At 49.1% G+C, this 20,336-nt stretch overlaps 1 protein-coding gene across 1 annotated transcript in view; it reads right to left on the reverse strand.

Moving 5' to 3' along the window:
- Positions 1 to 20,336, reverse strand: part of LOC142303038 (alpha-N-acetylneuraminide alpha-2,8-sialyltransferase-like) — a 55,636-nt gene that overhangs the window by 30,769 nt on the left and 4,531 nt on the right. The window contains exon 3 of the mRNA XM_075344137.1: positions 2,012 to 2,098. Coding sequence (XP_075200252.1) covers positions 2,012 to 2,098 — 87 coding nt within the window. The remainder of the gene's footprint in view (positions 1 to 2,011; positions 2,099 to 20,336) is intronic.

Raw genomic sequence — 20,336 nt, forward strand, 5'->3', positions numbered from 1 at the left:
CTTCTCCTGTTCCTCCTAGGATGGCACATCACAAGCGTAAGCCCAGTACTATTGTGTGGAAATATTTAGTCCAAAATTTGACAGCAAAAAATTAGAGGATAATTTTACAGAACTGTATTATAACTAATCTATACTTGTACATAGGAGCAGCATTATAATATCTATCTTTTTCGAGTATGCTTAAAATATAGACCCTATTCAAAAACTAGGCCTTAGTTACTAATGGTATTATGAAATGGGGCTTGGGTACCCCCTTCAAGATATGTAACAGGTGTATGATGCCTTATTGTGTTCTCGTGAGTCCCGGCTAGTAAATGGAATGAATATTTACCCTTCTTTCCTCCATAATGCCGCCCACCCCTCTGCGAGAGTCAATGATTTGAGCTTGTGCTAATAAAATAATGAATATTCACCCCCCTTCCCTCCCACCCCTCTGCCAGTGTCAGTGATTGGAGCTTGTGTTTATGAAATAAAGAATATTCAACTCCCCTTCCATGCCCACCCCTCTGCCAGTGTCAGTGATTGTGTAGCGTCCCTGAAGCCATCAGGAAGCTACAAGGTACTGCATGCCCACCAGGATGCAGGGCCTACCCCCTAGTGACCCAGAAGACCAGTGCTGGTAATAACCAGACAATCCGGAAAAACCCTGTTCTTCCCCAAATTCCCCCATAGACTGGTACCAGGCTACTGTAGGACCAATGGATGGCCGCCTTGAGGTGGAGCCAATACAGTCCACTAGACGACCAAGTGGGAGGGGTGGACAGTGGGAAGTGCGCAGTGGGCAGTGAGTCTGTGAGAGAGAGAGGAATCACTGACAGGAGTGCGACAGTGTCCTGAGGGCCCAGGCGGTTGGTTGCCGGTGGAGTACGATGGAGTGCTCCCAGAACCACGCACCAATGGGGTACAAAATCCTAGGTCAGGCAAAGGCTCCAGGCAGACCTGATAAAATCTGCACAATGAGGGAACCATCAAGGACCTCACTGACCTTGAAGTTTGGGACACAGTAGCAACGGGAGAGTCGGGGACAGGACCAGAGACTCCAACCCGACAGGGTTCACGCTACCGTCATACGGACTGCTGAAGAAAACAACCAGGAGGGGACCCACCAACCAAAGACAGGTGCAGGGGAAGGAAGCCACCAGGTCACTAAACTGGCACTGGGACTAAGGGGACCTGCGGGTGACCAGTTTCCAGCTTAGTGTGAGTAAAGGAACCAGTTACTGCAACCCCTTGTGTGGCCTACCTTCTTTCAACACCCATCTGCATCACACATCCTCTGGGGTCTGGCCCTGATGGCAGATGGCCTAAAATCCAGGCTGCCACCAACACCAGCCCCAATAGTGAAAACTGTGCAGCGGCGGCTCCATCCATATAGCCGCAACCCGCAAGTGGCGTCACGTGATAAACTCTTATTTAATTCCCTTGGAAATATACCCCTTTTAAAAAGCACCCAGGGCACGGAACCGGGCAACGGCCACCAAGTGACATTCCCCAGTTATACACCGCTCGGGACCAAATACCCCATAGCCCTGGGCGACACAATTGCAACTTGTGTTAATGAAATAATGAATATTCACCCCCTTCCCCGCGCACCCCTCTGCCAGTGTCAGTGATTGCGTCTTGTGTTAATAAAATAATGAATATTCACCCCCTTCCCCGCCCTCCCCTCTGCCAGTGTCAGTGATTGCGTCTTGTGTTAATAAAATAATGAATATTCACCCCCTTCCCCGCCCTCCCCTCTGTGCCGGGTTGAATGTAAACATTTTCATTAACACAAGTTCCAATCACTGATGCCGGTAGAGGGGTCGGAAGGAAGCGGTGAGAATTCATTTTTTATTATCTGTTTACCCAATCATTGACACTATTACAAAATATAAGCCCTAGTGCATCTTCTGCAGCAAAGAATAATATAAGACACTGTCTTTTTTTGGGGAAACAAGAGCATATTCCTCCTTTACATCCATATGATATACTGTCTCATACTTTATACCTTCATAATTTCTGCACTTACCGTCTCAGGTCACGCACTGTTTGGTTCACTATCCAAGGACATCCTTGTAGACCATTAATCAAAGCATAAAGCTTAGTTCTGTCCAATCTAGAAGAAAAAAATATTACCATGAGATCAATTTTAAAATATTTTTATCAAAACTGCAACTGCTGATCAGTTATTTTGTTTCACAGCGACAGAGATGACCAATGTAAAACACAGCATATATGTACACAAAGTCAATTCCTCTGGTTACTTATAATTGTCTTGGTGAGTCAGAGATTTGTGTGCCATGCTCATCAGTTTGATGCTACTCTCCCTGTTACGGTTGCTGTGGCACTAGAGACTATATCCGGATTTCTTGCTACTGCACATGTGCAAGCGCTGGAGACTAAGTCCTATCTTGGAGCCATTGCACATGTGCGGGTGACATCATCGCTGACACGAGGTCACATGTCTCTGACACCTCCTAAGCTGATTGGCCACTGGTCATGTGCTTGTGACACGTGGTCACATGTCTCTGACACCTTCTATGCCGATTGGTCGCTGGTCATGTGCTTGTGACGCTTTGCTCGGTGATAGGCCAGCGTGACGTCATTGCTGTCATTCTGGCAGCGGATTGGCTCTGGTGTCCTCCATCTTGGATGAGGCACAGAGTCTATATAAGACCCTGACGCACACCGCCCGGCGCTCAGTCCTCTTGGTTCATGCATGAGGGTAGACGCCCTGTGCATGTCCCTCTAGGCATCTCTCTGTCTATGTTAGGTGAGCGCTACCGGCAGGGTAGCGTTCTTGTACCTTACAGCTTTGGCTGCGGTCCGTATCCTTACCTCTTAGTGGAGCGGACATAGGCAGGTGCCTGAGGCACATGGTCCGGCTGGGCCTTGTGATTCTACTCGTAGGTGGACGTTGCCGCTAGGGTAACGTTCCTTATACTGCGTCTGGCAGTTGTTCGTGTCCTCGCACACTAGGGGAGCGAACAGAGGTAGGAGCTTTGTGCGGCTTACGCTGCTGTCCGTCTCTTTTGCACCACTAGAAGAGCGGACCTAGGCAGGTGCCATTTCACACTCACTGCTTTTGTCTCTGTGATCTTTAACAGAAAAATTCCACACACCCGCCAAGTAAGGGAGGAATTGCTTTATTTTCTAATTATATTCCTCTCTGAGTTTAACAGAGGTATTGCACTATGCACTTGTGCTATTATTTTTTACAGTGGCACACTTATATACCCCTTATCCTCTGCCATAGTCTGCAGCAGAGTCTTTGCACGGTGGACCCTGACTGTCTGACATTCCTTTAGGTTTTATTATCAGACAGCCCCCCGTAACATTAGGACTGAGCCAAGGGTCTGGCAGTTATGGCAGAATATAAGCAGTTACACCATTACATACAAGTACTTGAGTCGCGGCTGAAGAGTATAGAGGATAAACCTCAGACCATGGTGACATCTGCACATGATCCTCGACTTGCTCTGCCAAACAGATATTCTGGCGATGCCAGATCATGTCGTGGTTTCATTAGTCAGTGTCAGATACACCTAGAGGTCAACTCTTCTCGCTTCTCTACGGAGAGGTCCAGAGTAGGCTTTATCATCTCCTTACTTCAGGACAAAGCCTTAGAATGGGCGACTCCCTTATGGGAGCGCTCTGATGTGGTTACTCTGAGACATCAAGACTTTCTTGATGCTCTTAAAGCGGTATTCATGGGTCCGCAGGTTACCCATGATGCGGCCCTGGGACTCTTAGATCTATCTCAGGGTTCGTTATCCACTAGTTCTTATGCCATTGCTTTTAGAACTCTGGTGGCAGAACTAGATTGGCCAGAGAAGGTGTTGATTCCTATCTTCTGGAGAGGGTTGGCAGGCTATGTCAAGGATGCCCTTGCTACTCGTGAGGTCCCTGCTTCTCTGGAGGACTTGATCACAGTAGCAACGAGAATCGACGTACGCCAGAGGGAACGTAGACTCGAGGTCTCTTCCTCACACCCTAAGCATCGGGCTATTCCAGTTGTTGAGGGTCCACTACCATCTTCCTCAGCATCTGAAACATCTCCCACTCCTATGGAGTTAGGTCATACGTCCTCCAGGCTACGCAAGTCTGGTCCTCCTATATGTTACGTATGTCGTCAGGCTGGGCACTATGCCAACAAGTGTCCTAGCCATCAGGGAAACTCCCAGGCCTAGTAACCATTAGAGGGGGGTTACTAGAGACGTCTTCTGCACCCTCTAAGTGTAGTATCCCAGGTCAGCTCTCATTCTCTGAGAATACATGGCCTATTATGGCTTTTGTGGATTCCGGAGCTGACGGGACTTTTGTGTCCTCAGGATTTGTAAAGGGACACAATATTCCCTCTATCATGTTAGAGGCGCCTATTCCTGTCCGTGTTGTCTGACTCCATTACATTGAGGACAGTTCCCTTGCGCCTTTCCCTGCCTCAGGGTCACATAGAGGAGATTTCTTTATTGGTTTTGCCTGAGGGTATAGACGACGTCCTTCTGGGTCTCCCATGGCTTCGGACTCATGCTCCTCACATTGACTGGGAGTCCGACAGCATTATTAGTTGGGGTTCGAAATGTCAGTCCCGATGTCTTCCCTTACCACCTAAGGTCGTTGCGGTTGCATCAACTGATCTCTCCCCCATACCTACACCCTATTTGGATTTCGCTGACGTGTTCTCCAAACAGGGTGCTGAGGTTCTTCCACCCCATAGGCCATATGACTGTGCCATAGACCTTATCCCAGGTTCAGTTCCACCTAAGGGCAGGGTTTACCCCCTGTCGATACCTGAGTCGGAGGCCATGTCGACCTATATAATAGAGAGTTTAGAGAAGGGGTTCATTCGTAAGTCTGTCTCTCCCACGGGAGCTGGGTTTTTCTTTGTTCGGAAGAAAGAGGGTGATTTGCATCCCTACATAGATTACAGGGGTCTCAACGCAATCACAATAAAGAACAAATATCCGTTACCTTTAATTTCGGAGCTCTTTGACAGACTGAGGGGAGCTCAGGTTTTTACGAAGTTGGATCTGCGGGGTGCGTATAACTTGGTACGAATTCGAGAGGGTGACGAATGGAAGACCGCTTTTAACACCCGAGACGGTCACTATGAATACCTCGTCATGCCTTTTGGTTTATGTAATGCACCCGCAGTATTTCAGGACTTTGTAAACGATGTGTTCAGGGATTTACTGTTATCCTCCGTCGTGGTGTATCTGGACGACATCCTGATTTTTTCTCCTGATCTGGAGACTCATCGTCAGGATGTCGTTCGTGTCCTTTCCCGTTTAAGGGAGCACTCTTTGTTTGCTAAACTCGAAAAATGTGTATTCGAGCAGTCATCCTTGCCTTTTTTGGGCTACATTATCTCACAAGAGGGTCTAGCTATGGATCCTGCGAAGCTCTCTGCTGTCCTGGAATGGTCCGAACCTCATTCCTTGAAGGTGGTGCAACGCTTCTTAGGATTCATAAATTATTACAGGCAGTTCATACCCCATTTCTCTACTTTGGTGGCCCCTTTGGTGGCCTTGACTAAGAAAGGTGCTAATCCAAAAGTCTGGTCTACTGAGACATCCCAGGCTTTTGAGGCAGTAAAAAGACACTTTTCAACTGCTCCCGTTCTTCAAAGACCCGATGAGAGTAAGCTCTTCCTCTTAGAGGTTGATGCCTCTTCAGTGGGTGCTGGTGCGGTCTTGTATCAAAAGAACGGTGCAGGTAGAAAAAGGCCATGTTTCTTCTTTGCTAAAACCTTTTCATCGGCAGAGAGAAACTATACCATTGGGGATAGGGAACTGCTCGCCCTGAGATTAGCCTTGGAGGAGTGGCGTCACTTGCTGGAAGGAGCGAAACATCCTTTCCAGGTCTATACAGACCATAAGAATCTGACGTACTTACAAACCGCTCAGCGTCTGAATCCTCGCCAAGCCCGCTGGTCCTTGTTTTTCTCCCGCTTTCACTTCTCCATCAACTATCTGTCTGGAAGTAAGAATAACAAGGCAGACGCTCTGTCTCGCTCTATGGTTTCTACCCAGGAAGAGATTAACGAATCTCGTCTTATCCTTCCCTCCAGGGTTTTTCATACGCTCTCCCCTGTGACGTTAGACCAAATCCCACCGGGCAAGACCTTTGTGCCGCCTGATCGACAGAATGATATACTGTCGTGGGCCCACACCTCAAAGGTGGGTGGGCATTTTGGTATTAGGCGGACACGAGAGTTACTGGAGAGGTGGTATTGGTGGCCACACTTAGCCAGCCACGTCAAGAGATATGTCGGTTCCTGCTACTCGTGTGCTCGCAACCGTCCATTACAGCAGAGACCGGCTGGGCTCTTGCATCCTTTACCAGTGCCAGATAGACCATGGGAGGTGGTAGGCATGGACTTTGTGGGTGATCTTCCGTGTTCACAGGGACATAGATTTGTGTGGGTCATTACGGACCATTTCTCCCGGATGGTTCATCTCATACCATTATCGAGAATTCCGTCTTCCAGGGTACTAGCCAAACTATTCCTCAAGCATGTCTTTAGGCTTCACGGGATGCCAGATCGTATCATTTGTGATAGAGGCCCGCAATTTGCTTCCCGTTTCTGGCGAGATCTTTGTAGCCTTCTGCAAATTGAGTTGAATCTCTCTTCGGCATACCATCCGGAGACCAATGGTTTGGTTGAGCGTACCAATCAATCCATGATTATATACCTTCGACACTTTGTTGCTGAGAACCACGATAACTGGTCCTCCCTCCTACCCTGGGCAGAATTTGCCCTTAACAATTCGCTGGCTGAGGCCACTGGGCAGACACCATTTGTACTCAATAATGGGCAACACCCTAGGGTACCGGTACCGTTTCCCGCTGCTGCACCTTCGCCTCTTGTGGCCGACTGGGCAACTAATGCCAGAGAGGTTTGGGATCGGACTCAAGAGTCGATCCAAGCAGCTAAGGACCGTATGAAGACGGTGTCCAATCGGTTTCGTCGCCCGGCTCCTGTCTTTTCTCCAGGGGATTTTGTGTGGCTCTCTGCAAAACACGTGAAACTTAGAGTGAGCTCTGTCAAATTTGCTCCTCACTTCCTGGGTTCTTATGAGGTTCTTCGACAGGTAAATCCTGTAGTCTACCAATTGAAGTTACCCGTCCATCTTAGGATCCATGACAAATTCCATGTTTCACTGCTGAAGCCGGCTATTTTACCTCACGCTCGTGAAGTGCACTCTCCTGCCTCTGATTCCTCTCGCTCTAGCTATGAGGTACGAGCCATAGTTGGTTCTAAGATGGTTAGAGGGCGCAGGTTCTTCTTGATAGATTGGGAGGGCTACGGCCCGGAACATCGCTCTTGGAAGCCTGAGGAGGCTGTCCATGCTCCCGACTTAGTTGCCGATTACCTGCGTCGCCGGGAGGGGGGCCCTTGAGGGGGAGGTACTGTAACGGTTGCTGTGGCTCTGGAGACTATGTCCGGATTTCTTGCTACTGCACATGTGCAAGCGCTGGAGACTAAGTCCTATCTTGGAGCCATTGCACATGTGCGGGTGACATCATCGCTGACACGAGGTCACATGTCTCTGACACCTCCTAAGCTGATTGGCCACTGGTCATGTGCTTGTGACACGTGGTCACATGTCTCTGACACCTTCTATGCCGATTGGTCGCTGGTCATGTGCTTGTGACTCTTTGCTCGGTGATAGGCCAGCGTGACGTCATTGCTGTCATTCTGGCAGCGGATTGGCTCTGGTGTCCTCCATCTTGGATGAGGCACAGAGTCTATATAAGACCCTGACGCACGCCGCCCGGCGCTCAGTCCTCTTGGTTCATGCATGAGAGTAGACGCTCTGTGCACGTCCCTCTAGGCATCTCTCTGTCTATGTTAGGTGAGCGCTACCGGCAGGGTAGCGTTCTTATACCTTACAGCTTCGGCTGCAGTCCGTATCCTTACCTCTTAGTGGAGCAGACATAGGCAGGTGCCTGAGGCACATGGTCCGGCTGGGCCTTGTGATTCTACTCGTAGGTGGACGTTGCCACTAGGGTAACGTTCCTTATACTGCGGCTGGCAGTTGTTCGTATCCTCGCACACTAGGGGAGCGAACAGAGGTAGGAGCTTTGTGCGGCTTACGCTGCTGTCAGTCTCTTTTGCACCACTAGAAGAGCGGACCTAGGCAGGTGCCATATCTAGTGGTTCGTGTCCTCGCACACTAGTGGAGCGAACGCAGGTAGGAGCTTTGTGCGGCTTACGCTGCTGTCCGTCTCTTGGCACCACTAGAGGAACGGACCTAGGCAGGTGCCATTTCACACTCACTGCTTTTGTCTCTGTGATCTTTAACAGAGACCATTCCACACACCCTCCAAGTAAGGGAGGAATTGCTTTATTTTCTAATTATATTCTTCTGTGAGTTTAACAGAGGTATTGCACTCTGCACTTGTGCTATTATTTTTTACAGTGGCCCACTTATATACCCCTTATCCTCTGCCATAGTCTGCAGCAGAGTCTTTGCACGGTGGACCCTGACTGTCTGACATTCCTTTAGGTTTTATAATCAGACAGCCCCCGTAACACTATCTGTTTCTTTTCTGAAAAGGTGACAGACACCCAAGTCCCCCCAAATTAATATCAGCAAGATGGATGGGGTTGTATATGCTATGTTTCCTGTCCATGAAATACTAAAATCATGATTGGAAATATGGCATTAATATCTACCACCTGGGATTCCATCATTTTTGGGAACCAAGCCCTATCCCTTTAACCAGCCCCCATTTGATGTCACCAAGAAGAGGTATGTGGGAAAGTGATATCTAATAAATACAGATTCTGGGTTGATGACTGGAGTGTAGATGAGAAAAACTTTCAAGGTTCGGTTTTGGTTGGTCGACTTTCCTGGTGTTCACCTAACAGTTTGATGAACATATCCAAACACCATTGAATTCAATGGGAGACAAATCTTATGTGTTAGTAAGGGCTAAGGGGGCTTGTGTTAGTAAGGGTGGGAGGAGCTAGTGTTAGTAAGAGCTAGGGGGGGGGGCTGCAAAAGAAAGAAAATAAGAAATAAAACAGTTATACTTATTGACCCTCCCATGGCTGTCATATTGCTTCTGCGTCCACTCATTAACCCTCATACATATTCTCGGCTTCCCCTGAACACCGACAGTCCCAGTGTCTCTAGTTGCAATAAGACTGCACCCCTACCATGTGTGACAGTATCAGTGATTGGTTGGAATCACACTTGCTGTCTGAATCCCTATAGTGGTGTAAAAATAAATAAATAAATTGGCTTAGGGTCCCCCTATACAGTGATAAAGCTAACAGCTACAGGCTGCAGCCCCCAGACATGTGCTTATCTTGGCTGTGTATCAAAATATGAGGGACCCCATGCACATTTCTTTTAATTATTTAAATACTTATTTTTAAAAAATGGTATGGGGTCCCCCCAAATTTTAAAACCCAGCCATTATAAAGCTGACAGCTGGTATTTTCAGGCTGGGGAAACCCATGGTTATTGGGCTTCCCAAAGCTAAAAATAGCAGCCAGGAGCTGCCCAGAATTGTACCATCCATTAGCTGCTCCAAATCTGGCACTTCACCTTGGCCCTTCCTGATTGCCCTGGTACGGTGACAATCAGGGTAATTATTTTGGGGTTGATGTCAGCTGTGAAATGATAGCTGGCATGAAGCCAAGTGGTTAGAAAGGGATGGGCATCTTTCAGATGCAATCCCAGGCTTTACCTGGATCATCCTGATTGCCCTAGGGCAGTGGCAATCGGGGTACTATAAGGGGTTAATAACAGCTCGCAGCTGCCACTAAGCCCTAGATTAATAATGGGTATGGGTCTAGGAGACCCCTATTACTAATCCTGTAAGTGAAAAGAAATAAACACAAACACCTAAAAATCCTTTATTTGAAATAAAATACAAAAAAAAACCCTTTCACACCTTGTTAACCGCCAAAACACCCAGGTTTGACATAATCCACACAACATCCCATAACGATCCTGCCTCGGCTACATCCTGAAGTTGCAGCACATGGGCACAGAACCTCACCACCCGCTGCGACTTCAAGCAGAGGTTGACTGAGCCACAGCTGTGAGTGGTGATGTCACTGACTTTGTGTACAGTCACAGCTGGAGGTTCACACAGTACCCCACCTGTGACCGCATATTACGGTGGGACTGGCAGATTAGGATAAGGTGGTATATTTCCCAATCTCCAGTCAGGGTCCACTGTGTTCCAGTTGACAAAGCAGCTGCTGGCAACCCGAAGCTTAGGCGGAGGGTACAAAACTGGGTGGCTCTGAAACTATTATGAGCCTGACCCGAGTTAAATGCCACTCGGCTCAAGAGACTGTGAACCCTGTTGGCATCACAGGATCCACACATCCAGCCCAGCAACACCCTATTAACCCCACAGAGATCCTGGGGTACGCTGCCCATGTGCATATGTCGCGGGCGGAGGAGGGGACGCTGCGCTCACCACACTCGGGTCCGGCGCTGCCGCTGCTTCGCTTGCTGCTCGGTGGTGGCTCGAGCGGTGGGCCGGATCTTGGGGACTCGAGCGGCGCTCCTCACCCGTGAGTGAAAAGGGGAATGGTTTTGGGGATTTATTGTCCGTGACGCCACCCACGGTTGTGGTGAGGTTGTGACACCACCGATGCTCTGGACAGGGATCCCGGGAGCGATGACAGGGAGCAGCTTGGATGTTGTTCTTCCCCTCCGTGGGTAGGGGGGTTGGTTGACCCGGGGCCCGGTGAGGGAGGGAAGGTAGGCGGGTTACGGGGCCTGGTGAGGTGCAGGGTCGCGGGGGCAGCGCGGTGCCGCACGGTGGTACTCACTCAGCCAATGATGAACGCAAAGTCTCCGGTAAAACAAACGGCTGGATGCATGGGTCCCACAGACGGCTGCGGTGGTTCTTCTCCCGGTAGGTTGGTAGTGACGGCCTTCCTAATGGATGACGCCTGGTCCAGTCTGCCACCAGCTATGGTTACCGATCGCAGTCGCTTAACCTGACGCTTTGGGCAATGGCTGGCATAATGACCGCAGTGCCCACAAGCGAAACAGGAAGTACCTTTGCGACTCGATGACCTAGCAGCACCAACCTTAGAGATGTCCTTAGGGACAGGGACGTCCTCTAAGGGAGGTGCAGTGGGAGAGACCACTACAGTGGCTGAACGACCCTCTGACCTGTGCTCCAGCTGACATTCGGAGGTCTGCAGGTCCTTGCAGGTAGCCTGAGTCATGAGGCCCTGCAGGGTAGTTGATAACGCGTCCTTCACATGCGAGGCCAACCCCTTCCAAAAAAGTGGAATAAGGGTCCTCTCTGGCCTCCCCAGTTTTGCAGCAAGTGTCCTGTACCTCACAGCATACTGACTCGAGGAGGTACGCCCCTGCTACAAGTCAGTAGCTGAGGAGCCGAGTCATGAGTGACCTGAGGCCCCAGAAACACTTGCTGCATGGACTCCAAGAACTCATCGGAGTCCTGAACTACGGGGTTGTTCCCCTCCCACAATGGTGTGGCCCACTCCAGTGCTCTATCTGTGAGTAGGGAGGTGATAAACCCCACCTTCGACCTATCTGTAGGGAACTGTGCAGCCAGCAACTGCAGATGGACTGAGCACTGGTTCATGAATCCCCTACATTCCTTGCTGTCCCCTGAAAATTTGTTGGGTAGCGAGAAGGGAGGGGTGGAGTGGGCTTGGTGGCAGACACCATTGCGGCCGCTTGACCCACCACATCATCCATATCAGCAGCGAGAACAGACTGCTCCAGAGACCTAACTCTTGCCTCAAGCTGCTGTATGAGCTGATGTAGCTGCTGTATCTCCGCCATGCCAGCCAGACCCTGGTTCAGTCTCACTGTTACGGTGGGACTGGCGGATTACGATAAGGTGGTATATTTCCGAATCACCAGTCGGGGTGCACTGTGCTCCAAGTTGGTAAAGGAGCTGCTGGCAACCCAAAGGTTAGGCAGAGGGTACAGATCTTGGTGGCTCTGAAACTAATAGGAGCCTGACCCAAGTTAAACGCCACTCAGATCAGGAGAATGTGAACCCTGTTAGCCCAGAAACACCCTGTTAACCCCACAGAGGTCCTGGGGTATGCTGCCCATGTGCATAGGGGGCACACCGAGGGCAGGTGGCGCAGCAGTCCAGTTAACACCACTGGGCTACACAGGCAGGACTGGTAGGACAGAGTCCATCCCTTACCGTACCGTGGTACAGGTGTGCACAGATACGAGTACCCGGCACTGACGCCTAACCCTGATTAAACTGTCCTACTGCTTCCAATCCTACTGGGTGAGTTCCGCAATGGGCTTTACACATGGAGGTGTGCTCTCAACTAGTGTGACACCCTGGCAAAACCAGGTAGTCACAGATGACTGTACCCCCACCAAGGGTACAGGAATCGCCTCCTCCTTGGGATTAAACACACACACACACGTCACCCACATGGTGCATATGAGCAGCCACCCCTCCCCCCAGGGTAGGAACTGAAGAGAGCAGTAGGGGAGGAGTTGAGTGCAGTTGGAGGAGAGAGGCAGAGCAGTGAAGAGTGTGTCTCCTGGGCTGCTGGAGAGAAAGAAAAAGAGTGAGCTGCAGAGAATCTACAGAGAAAGGAGCAGAGCAGTCAGGGGTTGGAGCCCCTGGACTGCGGGAACAAGTCAGGCATTAGGAGGGGACCCGAAGTGGACCGGGGCAGGGTAGTGGCCTGCCGGCATCATGAACGGGAACCCGGACTAGTGCAGGGGAGTGGAATCCCCGTTCCAACCAGAGGAGCTAAGCAGACTACTAGGTGCAGTGCAACACAGAGGGCCCCTGCTCATTGCACCGTGTGCGGTACCCGAACACTACTTGCCCACGGCTCCCGGTCACCGGCAGTTTGGTTTGCAAAAGGACTCTGTGTTTACTGACCCTCCACATCAGTACAGCCTCATCCAGCACCACGACTACCAACTGTAAGTTCCCTATTTCCTGTGTCCTAAAGACTGCGGCGGTGTCACCATCCCTCACCCACCGCAACCCACGGGTGGTGTCACAGACAATTTCCCATGTAAATAAAATTTACTCGTGGGCGACGGACGGCTGCGTGAGCCCTAGATCCGGCTGCCACTCGAGCCACAGCCACTGCCCGGATCCGAGTGCCTCGAACGGCCCCTGGTTGTGATCTGTCCCCCGCCCGCGACACTAGCATGTGAGAAGACTGCACACCTCCATGTTGTCTCCAACCCCTTTCAATACCTAGGGTCCGCCCCAGACCCAGGGTGGACCACAATGGCACCTCTAGGAGCAAATAGCAGAGTGCCACGTCATCAGTGACATCATCAGTGGCCTATCCGGAACAGCCACGTCACTGATGACCTCATGGCTGCCACGCCCCAAACAGCTCACCAGTCATCATCTGACAACCAATGGTGGGGTACCGTGTCATAGTGCGAGCCAGTCCGGAGTGACCACATCATCAGGACACCTGATGTATGCTGGCCTATCAGGGCCTGCCACCTCACGGACATGCCCAGTGAGGTCCTTCCCGGACCTAGCCTCTGATGCACTAAGTGCCTGAGTATGCTCAGTAGCCTGAACAACAGTCTCAGAAAACAGACTATCTGCCTGAGCATGCTCAGTAGGCACAACACAGGACTTAGACACGGCACGAAGTCCAAGTATCTTAGTAAAGAGGCTATTCGCACTAAGTGTGGGAGCATGCTCGTAGCCTGAACCGAGGACTTAGCCTCATAAATGGCACTGTCAGGCTGAGCATGCTCACTAGGCAAAACACTGGACTTAGGCTGTGGCTGGGGTAAATCGCCACACGCATGTGCACTAGCCGTCTCTCCACACTTAGACGTGGGGGAGAAAGCAGCCAGCTGGACGACCTGAGGCACGGCCAAAAACGGCAACCGGCGCCTGCACGTAACAGGAACCGCAGCAGGCTACTTGCTCCTACGGCACCGCCGATTCGTAACACCGCAAGTAATCTCACCTCATGGGAACTGATTAAACTCACTGACACCACCACAGGTGAACTGAGTTCAATTAGACCTGCTTCTCCTGGCAGAAAACCTTGGGGTTTTTTTGTCAAGAGATGCAGATTTGGTGCTGAAATTTATACACCAAATTTCTGCACCAAATCTGCATCTCCTTGCAAAAAGTGCATCACATTTAGATGCAGTTTTTTGCCAGAAGATTTTATACACCAAATTCCTGCACCAAATCTGCATCTTCTGAGGAAAAAATGCATCTAAAATTGGTGCGATATTGATGCAATATTTTGCTAGGAGATGCAGGCTTGGTGCAGAAATGTCTTCAACCAAATTCACAATGTGCACACATAGCCAATCCGGTAATCCAGCATTAAAGTCAATGACTTCACATGAGATCACAGCTGGGGTACCAATGGAATCTCCAACTGTGATGTCAGGTGAACTCGTGACATCACCGCTTACAGCCGTGACTCAGTCAATGTGTCTCTGATGGCCGCAGTCACCAGTCATGCTTCCTAATGTGACCGTACCCTGCAGTCACAGCTTATACTCCTAGATGACGGATACCACCACAGTAGCATATGTATCCAGCTCCAGCCAGGAACAACAACCAACCATCCCCTCTTCAGTGTCCTAAGTATGCCAAGCGGTTCCCCGGGTTCGAGCTCTCAAGATACACCCCCCACCATTGATAACTGTGCTTAGTGAAATAATTTTCCTGAGGCCGTTCTCTTCACGTGGGACTACATGTGAGACCCCCTGTGGAGACGGCTTTACTAGATCTACAAATTCCATCCACATAATGGCACTAGTGGCTGGGAGAAAAATGGCTTAATTGAGGCCCCTATGAGACTCATGAAAGTAATAGAATGATTGCTTTACGCTAATTACCAATCTCATGCCTGGCCTTCTGTCTACCTTAAACTGATGATTAAGAATAAATCTAATAAAACACAATGAGATTGATGTAACCAGTGCTCCATGCTGGAAAAAGTCTGCATCCCTTAGAGCCGTGGACTCTGCTCTACGTCCTGTTGTCCAATAGTCTTTAGTCTACAGCCAGCTCCTCACAGCTTCAATCAGGATGGAGCTGCAGATGTCCAGTCTTGGGATTGCTGGGGTCCTAGCAGCAATCAGCAAGTTCCCGTGCACCATCTGTTAATGTTATCATTTTATTGCTCATGGTCATATGCTCTTATTTTGAGGATCAGAGGGGCGTAGTATCAGAGGAACGACAGTAAAAGGAAAGGTGCGAGGAGCTCTGAGGACAGGAGACTGCTAGAAATGATTATATAGACTAGAAGAAAGTCAAATCCAAGTAGAATTTTATGATTGTGGCAGGTTCTTACTAATGCAGCAAACTTTGTGATATAATTTACACACATTCCCCCAAAAAACAATGTGCATCACGTTTTACACATTGCAGAAGATTGCATCAGTCCCATGACCTCAGATGTGACCGCTAAGGCTCCATCACAATGCCTTACAGCTGTTACATCTCATGGTATTGGCCAACCTATCAAAAGGAACTACCATAGCCTGTATAAAAGCCTAGGCAGGGAATGTAGGAGACAATTTAGAATGATTTTTATTACAGTGAGAACATTAAAGATGTGAGAATCGGAGCACAGGTGAGGACAAGATGGAGAACATAATTTCTCCATCTTCTCCATTGTCTAGGTTGCTGTAAATTACATCTGAGCGCAGTCCGATTTTTTTCCATGCACTCAGACGTGAATGGGTGTGTGCTGCCCCCACATCAGCAGCCGAGCTGCTCGGATCCAGATCCACAGTGGCTCGAGGGGTCTCTGGACCTGGCGGTCATGCAGACACTCAAATAAAAAAGGGGACATGACTTGTGCAGGGGATTGTTGTGATTTCTTCGTGACGCCACCCATGGTGTGTGGTAAGATAGAGTACCACCGCTGCTGTGGGAGGGCACCCGGGGACGATGGAATGGCAGCTGGTTGTTTAACCCCTCCATGGGTAGGTGTGGATGTCATGGGGCTCGGAGGGTGTTAGTGTACTCACGATTGAATAAATGCACACGAGTCTGCTGGTAAACCAAGGTGTCAGTGGCCGGTTGCCGCGTTCGGGTGTACTTGGGTCCCACAACCGGCTGGTGTACCAATGTCCCTTCCTCCGACACTCTGTATTTTCCTCTGTTCTGGACAACCACGTATGGAATGGAGAAGTCCGCTCCCGGTATATTCTGGTTGGGAGACGTGCCCGCGAAAACTGACCCTTGGGATCTCAGTGGGTGTTTGCGGATACCCTATCCCCCGCAGTGGGCTGCCGTTTCGCTCTATCTGGGCTGACACTTTGGAACAAAGTCTGGAACCTTGTCCCCGGCCTGGTCAATTAAAGAAGGGGCTTGCAACCGTCTTCTAACTAGGGTCCAGGTACCACGCCTGTGCACAGTTTCCGGACCGGATCTCCGCTGTCGATATCGGCGGGCTCCAACCTTTCCCCGGTCCACTTTGGATTTCCCGCGACCGGACTCCCGTCGCCTTTGGACACAGTCCACTGCTTGCCACCTAGCCAGTAGACCAGGGCCACTACCCTGGCTACCCTTCACTAGGCTCAGACTTCCTCTCCCTACCACTTTCTGACACTTTTTCTCAGGTTCCCACTCCCGGATCCTCAAGACCCCTAGGTGGGCGCTCCCAATCCGCCTGGTCCTGCCCACTGGTGTGTCCTTCTTACCATGAGGGCGGTGGCTAAGATTTTGCTGTTGATGATACCAGGTGTGGGTTGGTGTTGTGTCGGGTGTATTGTTTCTCTGTAACCACCTGGCGGCGCAAGGGTGTCACAGATGCACGCCATCTGACATACGCTGCCAATCGCATCATCAGGTACATTTTTTCTCATGCTGATTGAGCATGAGAAAATATACTCCCTGGCGCTGGCCCATAGAATAACATTGGTCAAAGGGCTAGCCAATAAAACATCAGAGAGCACTTGGTTAGAATATATGCTTGGGTGCTCAATTAGTAGAGGTAGCTAAAGATAGGGGATGTAACTGCAGGGGGCTAGGCTCAGTCTGATTGATCAGTGATATTTTTCCACTGCAGCATTTGAATTAAAATTGCATAACTTGTTTTGTTTTCTTTCTTAATGCACCAGAAAGCAGCAGCAAGGAAGCACAATATTATTTACCGAGAAAATAAAACAAGTCAGTGTCAGTTAGAGACGGTGTACTTACTTGTCACATGAGACTGTACTGCGGTTTTGCATTTTTTTGTGTAATTGATTTTATGAAGGGGAAAAAATGTTTTTTATGAACACCACAGCAATTCATCACCCTGCTGCAAGTGCGGCCATTTTAAATTTATGTCTACCTATCATTTCTTATTTTGCTATTTTTTTTTATTTAAATGGAAAAAAAAATGAAAAAGTGTCTGCGTTTCAATTAGACAACCATCTATACCTCACCGATACTGCGGACTGCTAGAACATTTTGCTTTCTGTACATTTGCCTAATTGACCTATCATTTCCCATGTCCTTTTTGGCAAAGGATGCATAACTTTGATTGCAATGTTTAACAGTTATAGCAGGGGTGTACATAGAAAACTGTGGGGACCCCTGCAAGATTTTGTGTCATGGCAAGCCGCAAAATATATGTATAGATATATACATTTTGGTGGATCAGCTGTAGAAGGGTTCATGGCTCGTATGTATATTTGCAGAAAGGCGTACCTCCAAACATTTAAATCCAGCCACATGAACATAAAATTAGAGCCTCTGCTGAAATCCTTTGTTTTTTTTTCAACTTCAATACCCCTTTCATAGCCCTCATAAAGTCTGCTGCTCCCCAAAATGCACTCCACCCATGGCATGATACTACACAGGGAATTCAAATGCACAATATAATGAAAACACGTTATGATGTCTCCACAGTATCCTGTGCCCACAGTCCCCCATCGAACTATAAAGTCCCCACAGTCCCCCAACACACTATAAAGACCCCACAGTCCCCAACACACTATAAAGACCTCACAGTCCCCAAAACACTATAAAGACCTCACAGTCCTCATCACACTATATAGTCCCCACAGTCCCCCAACACACTATAAAGACCCCACAGTCCCCCAACACACTATATAGTGTGTTGGGGACTGTGGGGTCTTTATAGTGTGTTGGGGGACTGTGGGGACTATATAGTGTGATGAGGACTGTGAGGTCTTTATAGTGTTTTGGGGACTGTGGGGTCTTTATAGTGTGTTGGGGGACTGTGAGGTCTTTATAGTGTGTTGGGGACTGTGGGGTCTTTAAAGACCTCACAGTCCCCCAACACACTATAAAGACCCCACAGTCCCCAAAACACTATAAAGACCTCACAGTCCTCATCACACTATATAGTCCCCACAGTCCCCCAACACACTATAAAGACCCCACAGTCCCCCAACACACTATAAAGACCCCACAGTCCCCAACACACTATAAAGACCCCACAGTCCCCAACACACTATAAAGACCCCACAGTCCCCAACACACTATAAAGACCTCACAGTCCTCATCACACTATATAGTTCCCACAGTCCCCCAACACACTATAAAGTCCCCACAGTCCCCCAACACACTATAAAAACCTCACAGTCCCCAACACACTATAAAGACCCCACAGTCCCCAACACACTATAAAGACCTCACAGTCCTCATCACACTATATAGTCCGCACAGTCCCCCATCGAACTATAAAGTCCCCACAGTCCCCCAACACACTATAAAGACCTCAAAGTCCTCATCACACTATAAAGACCTCAAAGTCCTCATCACACTATAAAGACCTCACAGTCCTCATCACACTATATAGTCCCCACAGTCCCCCATCACACTATAAAGACCTCACAGTTCTTATCACACTATAAAGTCCCCACAGTCCCCCATCACACTATAAAGACCTCACAGTTCTTATCACACTATAAATTCCCCACAGTCCCCCATCACACTATAAAGACCTCACAGTCCTCATCACACTATATAGTCCGCACAGTCCCCCATCGAACTATAAAGTCCCCACAGTCCCCCAACACACTATAAAGACCTCAAAGTCCTCATCACACTATAAAGACCTCAAAGTCCTCATCACACTATAAAGACCTCACAGTCCTCATCACACTATATAGTCCCCACAGTCCCCCATCACACTATAAAGACCTCACAGTCCTTATCACACTATAAAGTCCCCACAGTCCCCCATCAAACTATAAAGTCCTCACAGTCCCCCATCAAACTATAAAGTCCTCACAGTCCCCCATCAAACTATAAAGTCCCCACAGTCCCCCATCAAACTATAAAGTCCTCACAGTCCCCCATCAAACTATAAAGTCCCCACAGTCCACCATCAAACTATACGGTGCTGCATGAGCCCATTGTTTAGTGTTGCCCTCCTACCAGTCCCCTTCTTACACACAATAAACATTATTCTCACCTCTCCTCTGTTCTCGCAGTGACCTCAGCTCCTTCTGGCAGACCGCAGGCCCATAGACCCCTCCACTATAGCTCCCCATACACAGGGCAGCCGCCGCTGCCATCATGGCTTTACTGCAGTTCCCGTAAAGCATTCAACTGCAGTAAAGTGCTGTAGGATGCAATCATGGAGGGGTCTATAGGCCTGCAAGAAGCACTCCTCCATGATCGCATCCCATACATGGGGCCGCTGCTGTCATCGCTTTACTGCAGTTGAATGCTTTAAGGCACTGCAAATGGATTGGATGCTATCACGGAGGGGTCTATGAGCCTTGCGGTCTACAAGAAGCAGCTGAGGTCACCGAGGGAACGGAGGAGAGGTAAGAATAATGTTTATAATGTGTAAACAACGTCACAATAGGGGACAAGAAGGGGAGGAGGGCATTACTAAACAATGGGTTCATTACTACAAGGGGGGGACAAGGATGGGCACATTACTAAACAGTGGGCACATCACTGAAGGGGTCATTTCTAAACAATGGGCACATTACTGCAGGGTACATTACTAAACATTGGGCACATCACTGAAGGGGTCATTTCTAAACAATGGGCACATTACTGCAGGGTACATTACTAAACAATGGGCACATCACTGAAGGGGTCATTACTAAACAATGGGTACATTACTGCAGGGGACATTACTAAACAATGGGCTCATTTCTTGGATCGGCTTATTATCAATTATATACGGTATATTCCAAACTCTATATTTTAACTGTAAAAGTTGGGGGTTGTCTTATACAGTATATGCAACCATGTAGTATAAACGTCCACAGCTTCTATACAATATTATGTCTCCATGGGTGACCCCAAACATTATGATGCATCCACAGACATCCAAGCAGTCTGATTCCCATAGCACCCCTCAATGTATGATGAAACCCACAGCCCTCCATACAGTATGATGAGTCCCACAGTCTCGATGTAGT

Source organism: Anomaloglossus baeobatrachus, chromosome 4, assembly GCF_048569485.1.
Source record: "Anomaloglossus baeobatrachus isolate aAnoBae1 chromosome 4, aAnoBae1.hap1, whole genome shotgun sequence".
NCBI classification, from domain to species: Eukaryota; Metazoa; Chordata; class Amphibia; order Anura; family Aromobatidae; genus Anomaloglossus; species Anomaloglossus baeobatrachus.